Source organism: Miniopterus natalensis, chromosome 19 (genome assembly GCF_054644295.1).
Source record: "Miniopterus natalensis isolate mMinNat1 chromosome 19, mMinNat1.hap1, whole genome shotgun sequence".
Lineage (NCBI taxonomy): Eukaryota > Metazoa > Chordata > Mammalia > Chiroptera > Miniopteridae > Miniopterus > Miniopterus natalensis.
This window is the reverse complement of record NC_142099.1, coordinates 8125219-8144629: the sequence shown is the minus strand read 5'-3', so window position 1 is coordinate 8144629 and position 19411 is coordinate 8125219. Positions and strand designations below refer to the sequence as shown.

Here is a 19411-nt window from a genome sequence, read left to right as displayed (position 1 = left end):
TGTATATAGCAGGGGCTCAATCGCGGGAGCACTGGTTGTAACACTCAGCTGTACAACGTCACAAAGTGCAGTGGCTTCTTTATGAAACCAGCATTAGGTGGAGGGAGGCTCGGGGAAAGGCTTGGGATAGCGTGCATCTGGACAGAGGGATGCTCAGAGGCGAGGGCTTCCCCTGCACAGTCACATGAGGGGCGGGTGGAAAGACCATCCTATCAACTCAATGTGGGCCATGCGTCAAGCTGGTCCTGTTGTCAAGGGAGCAAGAACTGCCATACGGCTCTTATGAAAAGCACTGGTCTTGAATGACTGCTCCGGGGAGGTCTCTGAGCCAGTACTAAATAGAAAAGACCAACAAAAATACTGCTGGTCAGTGCTTTCCAGCTAACAGAGCTGCAAGCCACAGCGTGGCTGCCTCAACGCAACAGGTCTCCAAATGTCTATCCCAATAGCTCCCAAGGCCATAACTCTAAAGAAGGGCCAAGCGCCCCCTGGGGAGCTCCCAGTGGTGAAGACCATCAGAGGATGCAAACGGGAGACAGGGAGTAAGGCGATCAAGCCACTGAAAGAGACACGAGCACACTTGGTGTTTTTCAGCTCCGCCTAAGTGGCCCAGGTCACCTGTGTGCCTTTGCTGAACAGGTGTGTTTATCTCTGGTGTCTTTATCTCTGAGCCTGTTTCCATGCAACATCTGCCTGGATGAGTAAAGATAAGTGTGTTTGTGCACGTGTGTGTGCGAGAGGGGCAGGCGGAGCAGGCCAGGGCACGCAGGAGGCCCGGCACGTGCCTGGACCTGCGTGTGTGTGAAGGCATCCATTGAGGCAACTGAGCTGAGCCCTTGGTGGCGGCTGCAAACCCCCTCTGGCCCCAGCCAGAATCCCTGTCAAGTCCCACAGGGGTCCCACTTACAGCTGGCATTTCCTGGGAAGATGATTTGGCTCTGTGTCCTTTGTTTGCTCTTTCTGTTTGGGGAAAGCCCGCCCCACCGGGTACTCCTCCCTTTCCTTCTCCACGCCACCCACTACCTGCCCTTTCTGTCTGCTGACAGCTGGGGCCTGGCTGGCTGCTTCCTCTGCACTGGCTCTGCCGCCTGGGAACAAAGGCGCCAACCCCCTCCATCAGCAAGCCCTCTCTGGGACAATGCGTTTTAGCATATGAGTCACATGAGTTAGCCTTCATTTCCTTTCCCTTTTCCCCCCTGCCAGTTACTCCTGCACAGCCCAGGGAAAAAGCGTGGGCTCCCAAAGGACCAGCAAGTGGGCCTGAAAACTGAGGGCACCTAGCAGCCTTGTAACCTCAGACAAATCACAGGGCCTCTGGGCCTCAGTCTTACCACCTTGGGAGTGGGGGCACCACCGCCCACCATTCTCGGACGGCTGTGAGGATGCGGCTGTGAGGACTGAGGGTCCCAGTGGCGGGCACTCTCCAATGGTCCTTCACGTGGCTGGCCGCTGCTCTACTGAACTCAGGGAACTCATTCCTGCTCGCCAAACACTCTGTAGGTCTGCAGCACCGCAGGCTCTGTGAACATCAGCGCACTCCTGCGCATCCTGCTCAGGGGAGGGGTCAGCGCCCGGCACCCGGGGCAGCGTTCTCAAAACCCAGGGTGGTTCAATGGAAAGACTAGCCAGAGAGAAACAGGCGCCAGGCCAACCCCACCTCACTGTATAAGCCTCGTGGCAAATGCACAACGGACCCTGAGTCAGCAGCTTTGGCTGAAAAGCAACAAATTAACACGTTTTTTCAAATTTTCATTTACATTCTTGGCAAAGCTGTGGGAGAGCTGTCATCTAGGAGAAGTACTTGGAAATGAAAAAACATTTCCACTGCAGGGAGAAACTTTAATTTAAAATCAATCGTGAGAAATTAAAGTCATCAACTGTTATGGAAGCAATAAAATGCAACTTGGCGGTGTGGTTACTCCCCACGCACGTTAAATACACTTCAAGTTCAGCTTCTCACGCACCACGGTCTAAGCCACCAGCGTCCACAGCCCTGCAACCGCTGTTGCTATTAAAAACGGAATCTAGCCCTGGCCGGTGTTGCTCAGTGGTTAGAGCGTCAGCCTGTGCACCGAAGGGTCACGGGTTCGATTCCTGGTCAAGGGCACATACCTGGGTTGCAGGTTTGATCTCCAGCCTGGTCGGGGTGCATGCGGGAGGCAGCCAATCGATATGTCTCTCTCACATCAATGTTTCTCTGTCTCTCTCTCCCCCCCCCTTCCACTCTCTCTAAAAATCAATGGAAAATATATCCTCGAGTAAGGATTAACAAAACAAAAAAACAAAAAAAAGAAAGAAAGAAAGTGAATCTAAACACCCCAGCACCCTACAAGTTTCCCCAACCAGGAAAAGTGGAAGCATCCCCAGCTGACATACCCTTGTCTGTGAGATTTTTTCGAATGACCGGAATAGTAAGAATATCCAGAATACGTGGATTCGGTATCCATAGCAATGGAGAGCTTGCTCTTGATGAAGGAGCAGGTGCTGCTTCTCCGTCGAGGTAGAGAATTTCACCGGCTGGGTTCCTGAAACCTCGAAGGGCCCGGGAATCAAGGGGCCACACTCTTCAACAGGAACGGATTCTGGGAAAAGGGGGGGAAACAGATATCAACGTTCAAAGCCAGCCTAAAGGGCTGGAAGGGAAACGACAGCAGCCGCCTCCTCTGGGGTCTCTATGTTCCACTCGTGCGGCAACAAGCTTCCCCAGGTGTCTGGGAGGGAGACAGGTAGGTGACAGTCAAGTCAAACCCTGACCACAGGAGCAGGAAAACCGGAGGCGGGCGATACCTGGCCCTTGGCCATTTCCTGGACACAGCCTGGCCCCCATAGGTTCAGGCTGGGGGCAGTGGGTTCCCACAGCCTGAGACACGATGCCCAGCCCCCACTGCCAGCTTGCTGGTTAAAAAACAATACCCAGGAAAGTCGCTTCTAAGGGATTTGCTCACAGTTTCCAAAGGCCAATGTAAAAGGGGGGAAAAATAGTTCTCAGTCTCTTTAATCCAGGAACCCAAATTCCTGAGGATTTATCTTAGGGAAACTAATTTCTTTTTTAAAGAAAAACTATTATTACTGTATTATCTGTAACAGTAAAAAGCTAGAAACAATCTAAATGCCCCCCAAACAGAGGAATAGGCTTATCCACCCAGAGAAATATCATATAGCTGTTTAAAATGATAATTACAAAGAATGGAGATGTTTATGAGAAGATGGTAAATTTAAAAAGCAGGCTACGGGACTGTGGAGACAGAGACGCACCGAATCCACGGGGCAGTTACAACCCTATAAAATCACTCAGGTAAACACAAGGACAAACAGGGATATGAGCGGCAGGCTCCTCAGTCTTTTCCCACATTTTCATTAGATATTGCTTGGCAGTAAAAATAAATCAGAAACATTTCCAAGTAAATTCCTGAGCTCCACACGCTAACTTCTAGAACACTGGAGATCTGCAAGTGGGCCTCTCCCTCGCACCCATCACCCCAGAGCTGGTCTCTGCCAAATGCCCAAGGGGGCTCTTCTTCTCAGGGCTCCTGAAAGCTCAAATTGTAAACAGAGCCAGTGATAGGCGTGCGAAGAAAAAAACAAAGGCCCTGCAGATACCATGCCCCTGTCCCTTTTGGATGAGGCCATGGCTCCCCACCCAGCAACCACCTGCAAGTCTGGAGGCAACTCCCCTGAGAGCCAGCAGAGCCCCCACCCTCACAGGGTGATTCCCCCCCTGGGGTCTGTGACCCAGGGCCCTGGGTGTTGTGACTCATCAATTCAGTACCCCTCTGCCATCAAGGGCCCCAGGAGAGCAGAGGGAGACATGGGTTCTAGCCAGAGCTCCTCCCTGTCTAGCACAGCCTGGGATTTGCCACTGGCCCCGAGCATCAGTTTCCTCGTTTGTCAAATCAACCAGCCACCGTCTTTCCATGTTCCCAGGGTTGATCTGAAGATGTAAGCAGATACAGTATCCGGAGCTGGGTTCCAATCCCAGGTGTCACTGGCTTATTAGCTTTGTGACCTCAATCGTAATACTAAACCTCTCTGAACCTGCCTCTGTAAAATGTACATAACAGGGCTGCCGGGAGAAAGAAAGGAGCTACAAGTGCGAATGCTCCCAGCAGTGGCTCCAAGTGCCGGATACGTGAAAGTCATGGTTACCCGTACGCCCGTTCCCGCTCTGAAACCTGATGTCCTCCTTGTCTTTCTCAGGGAAAGGAAAGCTCTGGCAAAGGAGCAGGGCAGGGCAGGGCCTATGCCATCTTCCCACCTGGAGGCTCACCTGTGGCTCACCTGCAGCTCACCTGCAGTCAGGTGGCACTGGGCTGGCACCTCAGCCCGCCGCTTGCTAACTAGCTGTTACCTGAGCAGGACAGGTTCCCCTGGGAGCCTCAGGTCTCCTCATCTCCTAAACAGAAATAAAGCAGCCTGTTTTCTGGGGTGACCGTGAATGTGAAAACAAACGTCGCAGGCATTTTGAAAAGTGTTAGTTTTGCTCCCCCCCCTTTCCTGGAAGACTTCATGGGCCCCCTCCTCTGCCTCCCACCATGCTCACGAGCAATTTCAATGAGCTTTCAGCACCTTAGACTCTCGCTTCCTTTCTGCTCAGGCTTCACTGCTTCTTACCTGGCAGACACGAACATCGGGAGGCGAGCCAAGCTCCGCAGGCCTGCCCCGAACCAGCCTCTTGCCCTGCGGGCCCTTCGCCCTGCCCTCTGCTGACCCGCAGGCTTCGCCCAGGACCCTGACTGCCTCTTCTCCACTCGGAGTTCACCACCCACAAGTCCTACACCTCTGCCTTCCAAACCATAATTCCTGATTGCCCTTTCCAGCCCCTCTTCTAGCTGGCTTTGGCTACCTGTTGCTGGGGGGCTGGGGGGATCTCAGAGGCAGGCAGCCCAGGTCCTGCAGACCTGGCTGATCCTATTTGTGCTTCCTGCGGTGACACTCTGGGGCAGATGCTCACCTCTCTGGGCTTCTGTTTCTTCCCCTGCAAAACGAGGCCGTTTCCTAGGATCACTTCCTAGGGTGGTTGTGAGTGTCAATCGAGACTCCCTACGTAACCCCTCTGGCAGCTGGCAACCCAAGTTCCACTCCTCTCCCAGCGACGTCACGCTGCATGCTCATTAACAATTCTGGCCATCCACGAAGGCAACTCCAGGCACGTCCGGCAGTAAATCACGGGCTGCTCCCTTTGGGAAAAAGGCTTCACCTAACCCTACCAGCCGCCCCTGTCCAGTTTCTCTCCCACAATTCTGGCCTGTACATGCTGCCACTCCCCCCTCGACGGTCACCCCAAGTCTCCCTCCTTTCCGCTGAAGCAGCTCTTAGCCGGCCAGCGACTGCTAAGAGCCCCATCCAAAGGTCACAACCTTGTCTTCCTTTCCCTGGGTTTTATCCCATCTGTTCATTCATCCGCTGCCATATCCAGTAAGCAGCTGGAGAGACCCTGCTGGCAAGGCCGGGGCACAGCGGTGCCAGCGCACGGGCATGCCGTCACCGTCACCATCGATGTGATGCACTAACGCTACTCCTCCCACGCGCCCTCCCCTCTCCCCATCAAGCTTTCCCCTAAGGCTCAAACTCACCATTAGTCTCCACCCATGGGCTTACTCTAATATAAGATCCTTGAGACAAGAGCTGCCGTTCACCCCCAGGACACTCTGAACATAGAGGTACCCACCCAGCAAGTACCCAAAGGATGAGCCCCAAGGCACGGTTCCCACACGGGCTCGGCTCCACCTGGGATTCTCCTCGGTCACCCTCACAGCTGCTCGCCACTGTCCTGACCGACGCTCTCCAGTTTCCTCCCGGGGGCGACGCAATCCTCCCACCCATCCTGTAGCTCTGCCCCTGGGCCATTTCCACACTCTCTCTCCTTCATCCCACACCCATCTCGCCACGAAGTGCCCTCTGGCCCCCAGGATCCCCCCTCACTGCCCCGGCTCTCAGCCGCCCACTGCCTCCAGGGCTAACCTATTACAAAGCCTGCAGGTTTCCTCATCGAATCCAGTTTACAGAGCCCAGGCCCCTTCTTCTACATCCCACTGTTTCCATCATCACTGTGAACTCTTGTCGGAGACCTAAGTGGGGATTTAGAAGCAGCAACAGGCAGCCAAGTGACACGACTCCAGAGTGAACTCCTTTTAAAAGCCGATGTAAGAGCTTCGGTTCACAGCCGTCCCCCCTCATTCGTGGGGAGAAAGCGTTCCAAGAGCCCCGGTGGATGCCTGAAACAGCAGAGCCCTATATATACATTGGTTTTTGCTATACATGCATACCTATGAGAAAGTTTAACTTATAAATAAGGCACAGTAAGAGACTGACAATAACTAATAATTAAACAGAACAATTATAACAATATACTGTAATAAAAGTATGTGAGTGTGGTCTCGCTCTCAAAACACCTCCCGTTCGGTACTCACCCTTCTTGTGATGCTGAGATGATACCATGCCCATGTGATGAGATGAAGGGGGTGACTGAGAAGCTATTAAGTAAAACAATGGTCACTGGAACACAAGCACCCGACCAAGGGGCGTGTAGCATCTCCAGCGAGGAGGCGCTGGACAGCAGGACAGCTCACTTCTCAGGCAGATGGGGCGAGATTCCACCACACTACTCGGAATGACATGACGTGCAACTTAAAACTTATGAATGGGTTATTTCTGGAATGTTCCGTTTAATATTTTCGGACAGAGGCTGACCACAGGGAACAGAAGCCGTGGGTAAGAAGGGACTATGCAGTCAACAGAAGAGCACGTCCTGAAGCTTATCACTGCAATGACAATATTTACAAGACAGTTCCCCTGTATGCACAGGAAATTAGCAGAACTCACATAAGGTCAGAGGGCCGCCTTATCGGGAAGATAATAAAGTAATAAAAAGGAACCAGATTCCCAGGGTGATAACCGCTAGGAGGCCACACGGGCCTGCGCAGGAGGTAGCCACATAAAGGAGTTAACGCGGACCCTGGAATTGTCCTCCTACTGACCCAGCAGGGCAGCAGCCAGCATGATCTCTCCAGTCACAAGGTGGAGGTCACTTTCCTGCTTAAACCCCTTCCGGCCCAGTTCCGGTTTTGCTCTGCATCACAACGTCCAGTTCATCTGAGCGACTACCTGGTGTCTGGCTCCTCGAGGGCAGCCACCACCTTCGTTACCGCCTCCCCAGCTCCTAGGTCCTAACGGGCGCTCATTGTGTGCTGAGTGAAGGGTGTCTGTGGCCATCCTCAGGCCGTGGAGGCCATGCATCTACTGTGTAGGACCCTTAGAGGCTGTCTATATCTTAAATGTTCAGTTTTGTCCGGCCGGTGTGGCTTGGTGGTTGAGCGTTGTCCCAGGAACCAGGAGGTCACGGTTCGATTCCCGGTCAGGGCACGTGCCAGGTTTCGGGCTCCATCCCCAGCAGGGGGCGTGCAGGAGGCAGCCGATAGATGTTGATGTTTCTATCTCTCTCCCTCCCTCCCTCTCTCTCCCTTCCGCCCTCTAAAATCAGTAAAAACATACTTTTTTTTAAAAAAAAGTCCCATTTTAAAAGGCGCGGGCATCAGGTTCAGCCGTGACGCAGACCCACCAGGGTGGCACCCGCGCGGCCCTGCCGCGCCCACGCCTTCTCACTCAGAGGCACCATTTCTGTCTCAGACACACCCTGGCCGCTGCCTTCCGCCTGCCTGTCACAACCCGAGGAGCTAGGGGCACGGCGGGAGGCGGGCACCGGACAGGGCCGGGGCCTCACACCCACCTAGGGAAGGCCGGAGGGTGCTGGGGAGACGGGTGCACAGGACGCTCCTGAGCGGCAGCATCCTCAATTCTGGAATTCTCGGGCAAAAGTGTCCCGGGGAACCTGCCTCGCCACCCTTTAGAAAAGCAGAGTCAAGGCCCGTGGCCTCGAAGAGAATCTTCCCCTAAAGTCACATTCACGCACATAAGCTGCACCTACTCCCTAAGGGGAAAGCGTGGCGTTCAGAAACCCGTCGGAGGGAGGGAAAGGACATGCTGCGGTAATGACAGTGGTAAACAGAAGCCAACCTGCACGGAAAGGAATCAAAAACATCAACAGCTCTGCCAGGCGCTGTTGCGTAATTAAGGGAACCGGTGAGGAGGGTAGGAGGCTCCCCGGCAGGGCACAGAGACACCCTGAGCTGAGGGGGCCATTGCCCTCACCTCACTTCCCTCCTTCTGCAGTGGGTGCACTTCTGAGGGGAGGAAGTATTTTGTGTACATGACTCTGAATATTTAATTTTTATCACATACATAATTCTAAAGGGTTCACTCCATTAATTATTATTTTTACTATTTTCTTACTTTATTTTCATCGTTGATACTATTACAGATGTCCCCATATCCCTCCTCCTTTGCCCACCTCCACCCAGCCCTCGCCGCCCCCCCCACCCCCCCTTTGGACTATGTTTTGAAGCTAACACTTTTCTCAAGCTACCCGTGTATATTCATATGGCACTCAAGGGGAAAGTGACAGTTTAGATAATTTTGTTTAGAGTCAACTTTTTTTCTACAGAAGAGAAGCAATGAGCACAGGTCCTGGGGTTAGACAGCCTGTCACTGTTCAAATCCTGGCTCCGGTGCTTATCGGCTGTGTTACCTCAGATTGAGTTACTTAACCTTTCTGTGCTGGTTTCCCTCACTATAACAACTGATTTATATTTTACTTACCTTATAGGCTCATGGTGGCTATTAAGTGAGATAATTCATATCATTTAGAACAGTGCCTGGCATATGATAAGTACCCACAACTGTTAGGGCACTATTATTATTCAATCAAGTGAAATTCTCTCAGAATACCTTAGTGTGGCATAGAACTATCGTTTCATTTTCACTGAACTTATGAATACTTTTTGGGAGTCCATAATAGTCTATCTTTAATGAACACCATTAACTATAGCTAAGTAATTTAAATGATTTCCAATCTGTCCCTTGCAGGCCTCCTTTTACTGCTCCCAGGTTGGAAGTGACTATCCCAGAGATCAGAGAAGGCTGTGCGTTTTTTACTGGGTTTACCTGAAGGACCTCAGGGTTGTAAGAAAGGGTGTGGAGAACAATGGCAAGGTCTGCAAAACATTTTGCTGAACTTGTGGTTTATAAACCATAAAACATCATCCAGGTCACTGATGTGGGGATCAGAGGGCTTGTGGCATTTATGGCAAATCCCGTGATTCTTTCGTTACAATAGAGCTCTTATAAATGAATGATTCTGGGCCACTATTCACAAGGAAAGGAAATGTCAACCTCATTTTACCTGCCTAGCCGATGATTTCAGCTCACCTTCCCGAAATAACTGCTCTTGGCTGGAGTCATTAATTACCTCTAAAACCCCAGCAGCTCAGTACAGATTTCTGAAGAGTTGTGAAGTTAACGTGCCTGGGGTTCTATGGTGTATATTTGCTTTCAAGCCAGCGCTTTGCCCCTGCTAGACATCTAAGCTTCAGCAAAATAGATTTCATGGGGACTACCTCCTCTGTAATCCCACGGTGCCGGGTCCAATGATTGATGTCCATTAAGAGGGATTCAGAAGGACAGTGATGGAGACAGACAGCAGAACACACATGCACCCTTTTCATCAGGCTTCAGGCCAGATCAAAGGCCCCAGGAGAAACATGAGTCAGCCCCAAGTCCACCGAATCCTGTCTTGTGCCCCTTCTGGGATATAGCACAGCACTATGCCCAAATCACTTGCCCGTGCCCAGCGAGAGCCATAACCACAGCTGGCTCACGTTACAGATAGAGGATGTGTGAGCGACTGTTTTAAGTCATTCCCATGTAATATCTCACTCACTTCTCAGACCAAACCTTATAAGGGAGGTAAAATGTTAATTTCACGCTACAGTTAAGGACACGGAGGTCACACACCTGGTAAGTGCTGGAACTAGGGTTTGAACTCGGAGGGTCGAATGCCAGAAACCTGTGCTCTGAGCTACGGGAAATGTATAGCAGTGGAGCAATTACCAGAACTATTTATTTACACAAAGGAAGGTGGGCAACCATCCTAAATAGTCCCAAATCACACATAACCCATAAAGTATGCTGCAATTTCAACTCCTACTCACAGATTCAGTGTCCCAAGCATCGGGGGGAGTCCAGGAGAAAAGAAACAAACCTGAAGTAGCCCTAATCCTAAGGAGCTCACAGCCCAAAGGTGGAAACTGCCTATTAAAATACAATGTGATAAGTGCCAGGCAACCCAAATGCTGCTGCGGCCTGGGCTCCCGGTGTACTTACTTGGGGTAGGGAGGTGGAGGGGAGAACGCCTTCCTCACTCAATGCCTGTTTATTTGTCAGTGGAGCCGGGGGACAAGGAATTGCTGCCTGGAAAGGAAACTCCCCTTTATGGTTTCTGCTGGTCACTCAAATACACAACAGTGAAAAGATATACTGCCTGGCAAGCAGTCCTTACAAATATACCGTTCTCAAACTTCTCCCATTTTACTTACAAGCTGAATTGCAACCAAGTCACACCGCCAACGCCGTCACAGTGAAAATTTCACACTAATCACACGCAGACACCAGCGTCTGGCAAGTGCGACGTGCTCACAGATAGGCGGAAAGTGTTATTTCTTTTGAACCACAGAATAAAACAGTTCCCTCCCACAAATCAAAGCCCCCGACCATATCACATCGATTTAATTTGACTCTTAAAAACTCTAATGAGTGGTTACATAAAATGAGTAATTACATCTCCCTGGACGCAGACAGTTCCTGCCATCTCACTTGCAGAGCCCAGGAGCTGTGTCCTCCAACAGCCCACCCCCAGCAAGGAGAATGCTAATTAGCCCCGAGGATGGGCGACGCAAGTTATAATATTTCCAGCAACCCTTGTAAAACTTACAGACTGAAAAGTGCCAACTTCTGTACACCCTGCTAGCTTTTGGAATCAGTGTCTAAAAAGACACTCATTTCCAACCAGGGCCCCGGAAAAAAAAAAGCAAAACTTTAAAAAAAGCAGGGTTAAGAAAATGCAAGTGCCAGCCAGGCCGTCACCAGCTCCGAGCGCCCCAGCGGCCCCCCGCGAGCAGCAGACGGGACAACGGAGCAGCAGCGGCGGCTCCGAGCCTCCCCGAGCTCCCCTCCGCCCGCCAGGCCGCGGCCCCGCCCCACCCCGCCCCCGCCGGCGACGCGTTTAAATTTTCATAAAGCCTCGCACTCCTCCGGGCGCGTTGCTTAGGGCGGTTCAGACGGAGCGGTTGGGAACCGGGTCCTGCCCCCCGCGGCGCGGCCCGGGCGCGGGGAGGTCTCCCCGGCCGGGACCCCGCGCGCACAGGCGCGCCCGCCGCCTGCGGCTCCACCCCGGCGTTTTTGAAAGTAAACTCCTACCTGCCTGTTGCGCTCCGCGATGCGCCACCAGGCTGCCCCCCCCCCCCCCAGGCCTCCGGGGCCGCCTCACTTTTGGAAGCGAGGTGTGAACACAGGCCAGCTCTGTGCCGGGTTCTGGCCCTGGGCCGGGCGGCCCCCGGGCGCTGGCGGTTCCCGGGTCAAGCCCGGGGCGGGGTGGGGACCGGGGTGCGCGCCCGGCCCCCCGGCCCGCGCAGCCGAGGTGCCTCCGGGGAAGCTTGCCGCTCCCTGCTGGCCGCCCGAACGCGCACCCCGAGGGCGCACCCCAAAGGGCAGCCGGGGGAGAAGGGCGTCCGAAGAGCCAGGAGGGAATGCCGGGACCCAAGGAAGTGGGGTGCGGCGGGGAGCGCGAGGCAGGGGCAGGAGGGGCGCACCCCGCGGGGATGGGAGCGGAGTGGGATCCCGGGGAGCACCCACGGGGTGAGGTCCGGAGGAGGGGAGGCGGGAGGAGAGCCGGGTGTGAGTCCTGCGGCCGGGGTGCGGGATCCGGACCGGGGGCGTCTCCCCGCCGGCGGTCTGCGCCCCGCGCCCGCCGCCCGCCGCCGCGCCGGCCCCTCGGCGGACTCACCTCGCGCCGGCCGTGCGGCTCCGCGGCCGCGGTCTCGGCTCGCAGCGCCCGGCTGCGCGGCCTGCGCTGGGTCCTGGAGAGGCTGAGCCCCGCCGCCGCCGCGCCGCCGCTTTCCGCTTCCTGTCCCGGCGCCGCCCCGCAGCCCGAGCCCAGCCCCGCGAGCCCCGCGCGGCCGCGAGCCAAGAGCAGCGAGCGGGCCGCCGCCGGCCCACCTGCCGCGCAGGGCGGGGCCCCGGGCGCCTCCCCCTCCCCCCCTCCCGGCACGGGCACACTCACGCGCACGGGCACACTCACGCGCACGCACACGCACACACACTCATAGGCACACAGACCGATCCCCCCCACACACGCTCACTCACATATCATGAACACATGGCCAGGAATTGACCCCACCAGCACCCCAACATCCTTGCACCCTCAAACTCACACACGCACATGTTCACAACCATGCGCAAAATCCAAGCCCGTGTGCCCTCGCCCGATCCCGAACACACATATTCACACAGCTCAGGGGCTAACCCCTGCCTTCCCAAACACACACTCACAGACACACATTCCAAGAACTGACCAACAAATACCCATATGCACCCCCACCTCCACTAGTACACTCCACTTAACTCACAGGCAGCCCCGGAAATGACCCCACAAATAACCACACAACCTCAGCCCCCCTCAGCCCCCACAGCCAGCCCCCTCCCTCCTCCTGCCCTAAGGGAGCAGTCGCTGCCCCCACCCCACCTCCGGGAAACTGCAGGGAGAGCACACCTCTGCAGGCTGGCAGCCGGGGTGCAAACCCCGATTCAACCAGGTCTGCTGCTGGCTGAGTCTCTGCCTCCCTTCCTGAGAAGTGAGAGGGACCAGCCCAAGCTCACGGGCCTGTGGTGAGGGTCACCGAGAGTGGCTGGTGCCCAGCAGGCACTGAGCAGTTGTGGACTATTTAGATGAATATTTGCACCCTTCCTCAGTCGTCCTGTGTGGGTAGGGTTGGGGGTCCATGTGGGGAGTCTGAAATCTGGCTGGGACCCAAAGCTGCGTACATGACACAGCTCTGAGTGGAGGCGTGTAATGAACACTGGGGACAGCTGGGATGGAGAAGCACACACCTTCCCTGAACTAGCCTTCCTTAGGGAACTCCAGCCCCCAAAGCCCTCACTTCCCCCCCCACCTCTCCCCTTCCCCTCTGGTCCCCATATATCGTACTTTGTACTTCTTCAGAGGACATCATATGTTCAATGTGCTGTCTTCATCGCCCCCCTCCCCGCCCCCCCCCCCAACCTGCCACCAGGCTTCACTGCAGAGCTTTATAACAATGTGTCTCTTTCATTTTACAATATAGACCCTTCAAAGGTACAGGAGGCCAGGGACTTCCAGTTCCAGTTATGATACTTCCTAATAGTCCCCCCCCCCCCCCACGATCTACAGATCATCACTGAGTTTTCACGGAGAGTGAATCTAATCCACTTTAGTAAGCCTAGCTGCCTTACCGTGTGGTGCTTCTGTGGGAAACAGGGGTCTTGTAAAATAAACTCAGTTTTAAGATATAAGCTCGCCTTTCAATGCCATCTACTGTTCATTTTTATCTGACAATCTCAAGTATTCTAGTTGAAAGGTAAGAGTTGGAAAACTTCCCAGGAACTGAGCTGTGGGCTGTGCAACCTGGACCCCATTACCTGTCGCGAGTGGGCCAGCTTCATTCAGCTCTTGCCCAAAGTCAAGTTCTCCAGCTTAATCGTAACCGGTAATAAAGGTCATATTTATCTGTCTCACTTATCCATTTTTTCCAAACTCAACTAGGGAGGCGGGGTACTTCCCACCGGGTGCTCTCAAGCTGGTAGCAGGATATACTCTCCGCGAATTGACACATGTATCTCTCTCTCCCTCCGGCCTATTCTCACAGCTTTCCCAACCCCCAGGATGCTGCCCACAAAAATTCTTCCTGGCTGCCCAGATCCAACTCAGATGCCATCTCTCACCCAAAGCCTTCTCGGGTTCTCCCAGCCAGAAACCATTCTCTTCCCCCACCCCCATAGCCCTGTTTCTACATGGTAGTTGCTTTAAAATATACTTTAGCAAATGAATGAGGGACTAAAACACCACTTGCTCTTGGGAGGTTAATAATACACCTGAAAAAGCAGGAGTGAAGTGAGAAAGGCCTGTGATCAACAAAATAGATAGTACAAAATCCGTGCTTTAAAACAGATAGACTTTATAAATAAAACAATATTTCAACACCTCACTTAGATACTGTTTACACTTAGTTGACAAACGTTTCTAATAAGTGTCATCTGATTCCCAAGCCCAGCCTAGATTAGAAACACATTAAAAGAGAGGAGGGGGTGAGTTCAGGAGACCACAGGCATTGCACAGGGGGTCATCGTGAAGGTTATTTAATTCCAAGTCTCACGCCCTTTCTTTTTACCAGTGACTCCTCTTGGCACACTGGACATCATGGAGTAACAGTGTCCTTCTTGGCGACACTGAGTTATAAAGTTTAGGTGGATATTCTGTATACAGTACTCTACTTAAGAAGACAGGGAAGTTGTGAAAAAATATTAGAAAAAGTGTCATCCAAAATGTTTGAACTTGGAATTCAACACTAGTGTTTGAGCTCTTTAAAACAGGCTGGCAACGCACTCAAGCATTCATTCATCTGTCCCTTCATTCAAAAACATATACGTAGTAACTATTACAAGTCAGGCAATGTGTTAGTGACCAGGGAGGGATACAAAGCTCCATAATGTAACAGTGACCAGCGATTCAACAATTCTTTCAACAAGTATTTACTGAGCACTTACTATTTGAGGCTCTGGGGATCCAGACAATGCTCCTGCTCTGGGGATCCAGACAATGTTTCTGTCCCCATAGAGTCTGTATTCTAGCGGGGAGAGACGGACAAACAGACAAGGCGTGTTGTGAGTGAGAGTCAGCGGTAACACATTAAGAGGAAACAGCAGGATCGGTGACAGCGGGGGGGGGGGGGGGGGGGGGGGGGGGGGATGCCCTCCCCTCCTGGAGGAGCTCGGGCCGCGGGGAGAGACTTACACGAAGCCTGGAAACTGGACACCGAGTGCGCACGGAGCAAAGGCAGGCTGGGAACACGGCGGGCACAGGGAGAGGGGCCGCTCAGCCCGCAGAAGCCGCATGGCCTCCCCGGCCCGACCCCGCAAGCAGAGCGTGAAGGACGAGCCCTTGGCGGGAAAAGAGGGCGCAGCGTCCCCGGCAGAGGCACAGGAGGGTGACAGGGCGTGTGCAGGAAGCCGTACCTGATGGCGGTCGGTGCGCAGTGCCGAGGGAGAGCGGAGAGTGGGGTCGGGGTGGCCGGGCGGCGTGGGCCTGCGGGTCCGGAGGCGTGAGGTACTGCCACTGGTGTCCCCGGGGGAGGACAGGAGGGCAGGGAGCGTTGGAGCCGCATGATTTCTCAGCGCGCCCGCTGGCAGGCGGGCATGGGGACAGTGGAAGGGAGGAAGCAGGGCCAGGATGGGTGGGCAGCGTGGGCACCGCTGGAAGAGAGGGGCAGACGCCGGAGCTCGGAGGGCCCTGTGTGGTGGGCTTAGAAGTTTGGCTTTTTCTGGGAGGCACTAGGGAGCCACTGGAGGCTATGACGGTAAGACGAGCCGATGTGTGGGGGGCGGCTTTGTGAGCAAAGGGCGAAGGCAGGGAGGCCAAATAGGAGGCTGGTGAGACACGGGGAGCCGAACCAATGATGGGCTTGAGTTGCCGCAGCCTGAGCAGCCACAGGCACGTCTCAGTTACAGGTGAGGAGCCAGGAGGGAGAGGAATTTCGAGGAGAAAGGCGAGCTCGGCCACAGCTCGTCGGGTACACGCACCTTTGGGATGTGCAGGGACAAACGCTAAAAGGTCCCATTTCCTGAGCATTGATTATATACCAGGCACTGTGCTAAGTGTCTTGCATTCCTCACTGCGGCCCACGCTGTGCTATTAAATCATCTACATTTCACAGGGCAGGACACTCAGGCGTAGACCGGCGGTCGATCGCACAGCTGCTGATTGGGGGGCCAGGCTTCCAGCCCCGGTTGGCTGAGCGTGGATTCCCGCCTCTGATCTCTGAGCCAGACCGCTCTGGGGCGGCGTGGGTTCAGGACTCGGGAGGAGACGGGCTCCTGAGATGAGTATTGTTTCCGGAGATGACAGGTCGTTGCCGACGCAGGAGAGGAGAGCAGGAGGCGGGTAGAGAGTGCAGACTGTGTGGAGCAAGGAGATAGGACAGGGACACGCGGAGGTGAGACAGGTGTCACTATAGTTTTGTTTGGACATAGTCTTAAGCCTGTTTATAGACCAGGGAGAAGAACATTTAAATTTCAAAACCTAAGGGGCCAGGTGGAAGGACTTGCCCTGTGTAGGGGGTGAGCAAACAGGGTGGGCGTGGGAGGTCCAGGGCATCTCGGCATCTCTCCAAGAAGGAGGGGAAGATGCTCCAACAGAAAGCCAGGAATGGAGTCGGGCCAGAGAGAAGGGGTGTGTGTGATGGGCTCTCAGGGGCCTTTCAACAACCCGATTGTCACTAGGATGGAAACCACAGAAAAACGCACATTCCCAATTTTTTGTTCAAATGATTTGAATGGGCTCGCAGTTCCTGTGGGCCTTTGCAGGACCTCAGACAGTGCTCTCTAAGGTCTCTTCTGTGTCTAAGAATTATTTTCGTGGGATGTCCAAGTGCAAACTTGAAAAAGCAGTTGAAATGGCAGGATTTTCTATTAATTGGCTTTGATGGGCTCTGGAGTGTAGGCTGTGGACCAAAGCAAATGTGCTCTGTGTAAAGCCACTGGGCCCACGAGGACCCTAACAAGCAGCCGTGGCCCACAGACCACATGCACTGGCTCCACAGTGGGCCAGGCCCTGGTGCCCACGCGGCTCTGCAGGTCTGGGCAGGCGGGCCCACTCCCAGGCGATCATTCCCTTGGGGGCTGGGAGGGGACGTAGGCAGAGCTTAGATCTCAGAAGCAGGATCCTCCCAGGCCTACAGTCAACCCTGCACTTCGGCAGCCTGGTTATTAGGGGGAAGGATACGAGCCAGGGGCAGCGATCCTGCTGAAGATGCCAGTCCGTGCACACGGCCTTGGGCCTCCTGGGTGTTCCCAAGGTGATTCCACTTGCCTGGGCCGGGCCAAGTATCGCACCCAGGGCCGATCATGGGCAGGGCTGGGCTAGTTAATCACATCTTCTGGGGCCCGGAAGTTTCTTTAATGTTGTTTTTAATCTATGGAGACGTCATCAGTAATTCATTACCTATTTATGAGAAACACTTAAATAACACCCCACATCCCGCGTTAAGCTAATTACTTGGACTAACACCAGGTGGCATTATGTCCTGAGGGTGAACCAGCCTCTGGCACTGGGGGCCTGGCTCTGACTCCTCCTGGCTGTGGAGCAGACACAGGCACAAAGGGGAGACACATTCCCCCCCCCGCCTCACCCCAAGTCAGTTTCCATGGGTTCTGCAGAAGGGGGCGAGGAGGGGGGAGCGGAGGGGCAGGTCTGGGTGTAGGACAACACTTTTCATCCATCCTGGTGATCAGGGTTGTGTTAATCATGCCTTTTTACTTTTTGTATTTCTGAATATAAAAAATGGGCTTTGCTGACCTCCCAGGGGGTAATTAATGCCTAGAGGTAGTACAGGCTCACCTGGTCCCGTGCAAACCAACCAATCCAGAGCCCCATTCAGCTCCTGTATCAGGCTCTCACACTCTGGGCCACCCTTCACCTGCCCTAATCACCCCTAGGTCAGGTGCCTGACAAGCAGACACGGCCTCTCCACCCCAGGACCTGCTGAAATGACTCAGGCTGTCCAGTGCTACGCCAGCTACCCTGCATAGACTTGCCATCTGCATCTTCTTTGTTGAGGTGTCTGTTCAGGTCCTTGGCCCATTTTCGGTTGGGTTGTGCTCTTACTGTTGATTTTCAAGAGTTCTTTGTATGTTTGGGTAACAGTCCTTTATCAGATGTGCGTTCTGCAGATATTTTTCCCCAGTCTGTGGCTTGTCTTCTCATTCTCTTGATGTTTCCTTTCGCAGAGCAGGAGTTTTTAATTTTCATGAAGCCCAACTTATCAGTTGTGTCTTTCATAGATTGTGCTGTTGGTGTTGGATCTAAAAAATGACCGTAACAAGATTTTCTAGGTTTTCTCCTACTTATCTTCTCGGAGTTTTACAGTTTTACATTTTATCTCGAAGCCTGTGGTCCATGTTGAGTTATTTTTTGTGTGAAGGGTGTGAGGTCTGTGTCCAGTTTAATTTTTTTTGCCTGTGGATGTCCAGTTGTCCCAGCGCCATTTGTGGAAGAGACTCTCTTTGCCCCATGGTATTGCTATTGTCCTTTGCCAAAGATCAGTTGACTACATTTTTGTGGGTCCATTTCTGGGCTCTGTTCTGTTCCATTGACCTACCCCTTCCCAGCCCAGCGGTCTTGACAGGAGTGCAGATTCTGGACCCACGAGCTCTCTCGCTCCCCCTAGGGGTAAAGGGTTTGTGCTTCCACCTTTCTTCCAGCAGCCGTGGCTCTTTGCCTACGTCCCGGGAGAGGGTTCCCTCCCTTCTCCCAGAAGCCGTGGATCCAGAGGGTTCACTCTCTCCCTCAGTGGCTTAATGTTTTTGCTTCACAAGGAAAAAAGGGTCCAGGGACCCTGTGTCACAGAGAAGCCACTGATCACCCTTCTGCCCCACCCCTAGGCTTTCCTGTGAGCCCACAGCAGAGGCTCATGAAGAAGAGCTTGCAACTCTCCTTGAGTCTGGGGACCCAGCTATTCCAGTGACATGCTGACCCGACCTTGGCCTCCGGGAGATTGTTAACATTTCAGTTTACTTCTCACTGGCTCGCTTGGCAGCCGCCCGGTTCTCCCACGCTCCGCCCAGGAGACAGGATCTGCGTGTCTCCCCCTCCTCTGTGGGCCGGTCTCCCCTTGGAATTTGGTCTACTTGGCTGCCTCATGAACTCAGATTTCTCACAGGCTCCATAAAAATTAGAACTATGTGGCTTACCCAGCTTCTCCTTAGTGTTAGACATTCTTTCCAGCTTCCTTCACCCTGGGATGAAGCCTCGTTCCCTGGGCACTCGAGTCACGCTTTTTTCTCAATGGCCAGAGCAGGTGGGTTTTCCCTTTCACGCCAAGGAAGCCAAGCTCGTGGAGAGGTCGGGCTCTCAGACTGGCCGGTGGCGCTGGGACTCCTCTGCCACCAGGATGATGTGAGGACCTCACGGCGGGGGTGGGGGTGGGGTGGGGAGGGGACAACCAGCTGAAGGGTGTGATGGGCTTGTAGGACCTCCACCTGTGCCAACACTGCCCTGGAGAGAGTGGGCGATGCGACAGGTAAGCAAGGCGCACAGAAGGGGGTGGGGACGCACCTCGAACCAGGCAGTAAACGTCGCTTTGCAACCTGCATCTCTCATAGGACCAGGCAGCTGAGGGTGTAATTTTGTTTCCCTCGGTTGAGAGAAACAGTTCATAAATCCTGGGCGGGCACACAAATAAGTATCGAAATAATGGCATAATAATGTGGA

At 53.9% G+C, this 19411-nt stretch overlaps 1 protein-coding gene across 1 annotated transcript in view; it reads right to left on the bottom strand.

Annotated features, from left to right (window-relative positions):
• Positions 1–11971, bottom strand: part of VANGL1 (VANGL planar cell polarity protein 1) — a 38648-nt gene extending 26677 nt beyond the window's left edge. The window contains exons 1-2 of the mRNA XM_087828052.1: positions 11897–11971; positions 2377–2582 (exon numbers count right to left, since the gene is read on the bottom strand). Coding sequence (XP_087684178.1) covers positions 2377–2447 — 71 coding nt within the window. The 5' untranslated portion in view covers positions 2448–2582; positions 11897–11971. The remainder of the gene's footprint in view (positions 1–2376; positions 2583–11896) is intronic.
• Between the last annotated feature and the right edge of the window lie 7440 nt (positions 11972–19411).